The following is a 5,000-nucleotide window of genomic DNA, read 5'->3' as shown; positions in this document are numbered from 1 at the left end:
ATAATCGATAACGGTCTAATACATCTCTTGTATTGTGAAGATATTCATTCTCATTCATACCTTTTCTACATTTGTCAACATGAATGCGGTTCATCTGGGCTCCAGTTTCTTGTTATGATTGCCCCTGTCCGCTGCGTTTAATACTGAGTATCGTGATTTGTATTGGTACAGATCACTGATGAAAATGATAAACATAATCGGTGCCAAAAGTATATGTTTATTCACAATCTACAAAGCCTTCTCTTGTGATATTTCAGAAAACTGAAATAACTTACGGGACTTATCGATCTCGTTAAACGCCTATTTTCATTCAATAAGTTTCTCACAACAGGAAACAACACTCCAGTAATAGCTGCGGCTTCGTGCGGCGCTGCGGCCCTCGTGATGACAATGACCTGGGTGATCTGCGCTTCAAGGCGACTGCGCGGAACCCTACCTGACAACGAAGCCTCCTGCTCTGTCCAGGACGAAAGCCCACGCCCCGTCAGCGCTCAAGCCCAGCAGGATATCAGCGTCCATGATTTATCTGACAACACTTACGTAAACGTTGCCACGCCTTCCCAGGAACACAGTACTGCCCACGGTCAAATGTACATGGACAGCGCACTGTGCGTAGACGACCACAGTTGTCCCGAGGAACACATCTACGAGAGTGCAGGTGATATAGCCCAACCGATGCACACAGACTATGCAAACTGCCAAGAAAGGGGTTTTCCTGAAGAAAACAACTACGACAGTGCAAGTGACATAGAGGAACAGATGTACACGAACTGTACCAACTACCAGCAAAAGTGTTCTCTCGAGGAACACATCTGCGAGAGTGCAACTGACATTGAAGAATCATCCGACAGCCGGTCAGAGAGAAACAGCATTTATGAGTGCGAAAGGGACACGGACGCGCAGCAGTCAGTCAGAAACAGCATTTATGCGGATTTCACATGAGAATTTCCAAGGCTGCTTTCACGGCGTTGGATGCATTTGCTATAATGAATTTCGTTTTCTATATGAGGTCATGAGAAGCATATAGTAATGAAGTTTGTTGCAATATATTTCTTTATCACTGCGATAGATTGTCAGTAGTTATGTGAAGTTTCAAATCTTATGCACTTGTTGGAATATTCTTCAAACTTTATTATGTATAATCTAAGAGTTGATTACTGATGCTCCATATTCAGCCTATATTACGATTTGACAATTCGTGATTATTGATTGACTTACTTCCTATGACTTTGTATAAACACACTTGTGATTAGACGAATAAAAAGGCAAAACAGCATTTCATTTTACACTTTAAACCCCACATACTGTTCTTCCTCGTCACTTGGCCTCGAACAAAGCATTCAAAACTGAATGAAATCATGAAAACCAACATGATGACATCATGTGTTGCGAGCAATAACAGTATCCGAATCATATCAAAGGATGTACACTTGAACGTTTACGATTTTAGAAGATAAGGTAAAATTCACTTCAGGAAATTAAAACAATCTTAAAATCATAAAGTTAGACTACAAAGACTTTACTTTCAAAATGTATTTTCTCATAGATGAATACCTAAAAGGTATGAACCTTGTTCATACCTGCATCAGAAAAAAAAAAAAAAAAAAAAAAAAAAATACTCGCAACACTTAGATCAAGAAACATACTTTTATTTGTGCCTCCCGTCGGCTGCAGCAAATTCGTTCGGGATAACTCTTGGTTTCCTGCCGTTCGACGCTTCATGAGCCGCAAGTATTGGGAGTACAAATCGCAAGATTTTTCTAGTTTTGGTAACAATTAAAATTTTCAAGTGCCAATGAGATCTTGTCTTTAGTGCCCACGGGACAACTCAAGTGAACCCTAAGGCGAATGAAACTTTTTCCTGGATTTCTTGCCAAATGATCTTAGGCAAAAACGCAATATCAGGTTACCGTAATAGTTCGCTACTAGTTTAATCTGGTCGCTCTCTTCACACTCCATGTTCTTTTAGGGACTATTGTGCACATTTATTTTTTCCTTATACTAAAAACGATTAAACCTGTAAACCTGTAAACTTATATACAGTACATACTTTCTTCTAGTTTATTTTGTATATTTCAGTAAACCACTTTCGGTATGCCACTAACTAGTCACTTTGAACATTAACCTGAAAAAGTACACTAGACAACTTTAGTGAGTCTACTGCCCTTTCTAAATGATAAAAAACACCCCAGGCTGACATGCATGTGTACATACATGTGTGTGTCAACAGCTTCCCTTCGTATTTCCTGCGTCCGCGTTTGAGCGTTTCTTAGAAGTGGCTCGTCTTCAGCACACGAGCAGTGTGAGAGGCGCCGTCGAAAAGTCTGGTCGCGTGAGTTCTTAGATAAGTGCTAATCATTAGCTATTAGATCAGTGAAGACGATCTCGAATGCACCCGGCTAGTGCATGTTTACTTTTGCGGCCCCTTTGAGAAACGCTTGTGTGCAGAGGAAAGTGGGGTAACGATGAATTGGACGACTGTTGTGATGGCGATCGTAGTGCCGATGGTGATACGAGGTGAATGTTTATTTTATTGTTTCTTTCTTTTGAATCTCGTATATCCTAAATTATCTCCAATAAATTTATTAATAATTCATGAAAACTAAGCCAGAATGACATTTCTCTTTGCAAAGGTTGTGAGGTGACGACGCTTGGAAGCGATTTTCAAGAAACTCTGAAGAAGAACGGAGATTTGTGGACAGTCAGCGTGGGCGTGAAACCGAATCACGACGATTACTGGCAGTTAAGCCTCTTCGTGACAGTCATAGAAGACATCCGACCAACGCCTGTCATGAACGTAACACTAAATGCCACCTCGAATGCAGTTATACGACTGCACGGACATTTTGGTAATGAAGAAATCACTGGTGATGGCTTCCTTGTTATGTTGAAGAACCAGTCTATTACCCTCGCTGTCACAGTCAGTCGATACGATTTAGAACTTCAAGTGGGTCATGAGAAGAAGGCCGCAACACATGGGCTAGGGAATTTCAATGGGATAACAACTTCGACTCTCGAATTAAAGAACATAGTTGCTGCTGAAAACTTCAATGTGTCACACGGTTGCATCGAAGTCAATAACAGTAAGTGGATTCATAGTTTGACAGTGAAAACACACATATGACTGTGTGCATAATGATTATATATATATTCATATATGGAAAAAGAAATAATATATGTATTTATATCTATATCTTTCTCTCTATGTGCGTGTCTATGTTTTTTTACGTAAATGTTTGTATGTATGTATATATATACAGACACTGACATTTATTACCATTTCTCTTACAAATACACACAAACATATACATAATATATATATATAATAATAATAATAACTGATAATTTCTTTTCCACAGATTTTTATGTAGCATAGCATATGATCCATCAATTATTTACCGAGCTATATTGTAACATTTATCTTGTCTTATTTTGATGTAGGTATACATATTTACTTTTAAAATACTCTACATATGATCATTACAGGTCGTACATCCAAGATACTGAAATATGCCGTTCAGCCAAGATTTTCAGGTATGTCTTCATATATTAATTTCCCTCTCTCTCTCTCTCTCTTTTTATATATATATATATATATATATATATATATATATATATAATTACCTATCTCTTGAGTGGTTAAGAAATGATGTGTTCATATACAGTACCGTGTGTATTTGTTTGTTATATATATGCTTTTATATAAGTTACAAAGTATGCATATACATTTACATGCTGATCTTCCTTTGAATGATCGTTTTTCTTTGCGTGAAGCTTTAAGTAGCTATACAGTTGTTATATCTGCTGACATTATAATTGTAATAAATAATTTTTCGAACATTAGTTAACACAGATATCTATTAAATTAAGAAATTTGCTAAATGTATAATTATTGCAGGTACAGCCACTACACTGGACTATTCGGCTCATACGACATTACCAGGTATGTTATACATATACTTTTCTGTATCTGTATTTGGGTGTGTGAGCGTGAGTGCGTGCGTGCATATGCGTGCCTGTGTGTGTGTGTGTGTGTGTGTGTGTGTGTGTGTGTGTGTGTGTGTGTGTGTGTGTGTGTGTGTGTGTGTGTGTGTGTGTACATGCGAGCGTGTGTACGTGTGTGTTTGCGTGTGTGCGTATGCATCTCTACGTGTATATATACATATAAATACATATAATACACATATATATATTATATATACACACACAAGTGTGTGTGTGTTTATATATGTATGTATACACACACATATATGTGTGTGATATATATACATGTATATATGTATATGTAAATATATATGTATATACATACATGTATATCATATATATACATATATACTCATACACAAAAAAAAAAAAAAACAGATACACACACATATTTATATATATATATATATATATATATATATATATATATATATGTGTGTGTCTCTGTGTGTGCATGCATGCGTGCATGCGTGTGGTGCATGAGTGCGTGCGTGTGCGTGCGTGCGTGCAATCGGATCTATATGGCCACAAAATTATAGGATATTAGAACTGGACAAAATATCATGTTTTAATGCAATCCATTGCTTTGTACATCTACAAACTAAAAAGAAATAAGAACGAACATAAAGCTCGTTAGTTATTAAATTATTAGTTTATAAGAGTAAGATATATTTCATATGGTTATCATCATTATCACTGATAAAACTATAAATATCCCTTACACATGGGGAGGTAAAGTGCTCAGGAGAACAGCCAGTCGGCAAGCACCAATGTCAGTCACCTCAACACATTTTATTAGCCAGCGATTGTCAAATACTGTTTATCTAACACAATATTTAAATTGCTTACGAGTACTTACGGCAGCAAAAGAATATATATGTAATAAAATAATAATAATACTAATAATAATCTAGGCCTATGATTCCTCCCTCCACATGGGCTGTTTCTTAGGCCACTGTATCCACCCTCTACGTAATTATATATAGTCAGCTCATGTAGTTTTACCAGCTATGCAA

General features: G+C 36.9%; 2 protein-coding genes across 2 annotated transcripts in view; both read left to right on the top strand.

Moving 5' to 3' along the window:
- LOC125037063 overlaps positions 1–1,226 on the top strand; it is a 3,512-nt gene extending 2,286 nt beyond the window's left edge. Inside the window, exon 3 of the mRNA XM_047630048.1 lies at positions 332–1,226. Coding sequence (XP_047486004.1) covers positions 385–942 — 558 coding nt within the window. The 5' untranslated portion in view covers positions 332–384 and the 3' untranslated portion in view covers positions 943–1,226. The remainder of the gene's footprint in view (positions 1–331) is intronic.
- A 1,155-nt stretch (positions 1,227–2,381) lies between these two features.
- Positions 2,382–5,000, top strand: part of LOC125029547 — a 3,424-nt gene continuing 805 nt past the window's right edge. The window contains exons 1-4 of the mRNA XM_047619504.1: positions 2,382–2,517; positions 2,634–3,083; positions 3,487–3,534; positions 3,899–3,943. Of these exons, the coding sequence (XP_047475460.1) occupies positions 2,466–2,517; positions 2,634–3,083; positions 3,487–3,534; positions 3,899–3,943 (595 nt within the window). The 5' untranslated portion in view covers positions 2,382–2,465. The remainder of the gene's footprint in view (positions 2,518–2,633; positions 3,084–3,486; positions 3,535–3,898; positions 3,944–5,000) is intronic.

Source organism: Penaeus chinensis, chromosome 2 (assembly GCF_019202785.1).
Source record: "Penaeus chinensis breed Huanghai No. 1 chromosome 2, ASM1920278v2, whole genome shotgun sequence".
Classification (NCBI taxonomy): Eukaryota; Metazoa; Arthropoda; class Malacostraca; order Decapoda; family Penaeidae; genus Penaeus; species Penaeus chinensis.
Note: the sequence above shows the minus strand (reverse complement) of the source record. Positions and strands in the feature narration are given on the sequence as shown.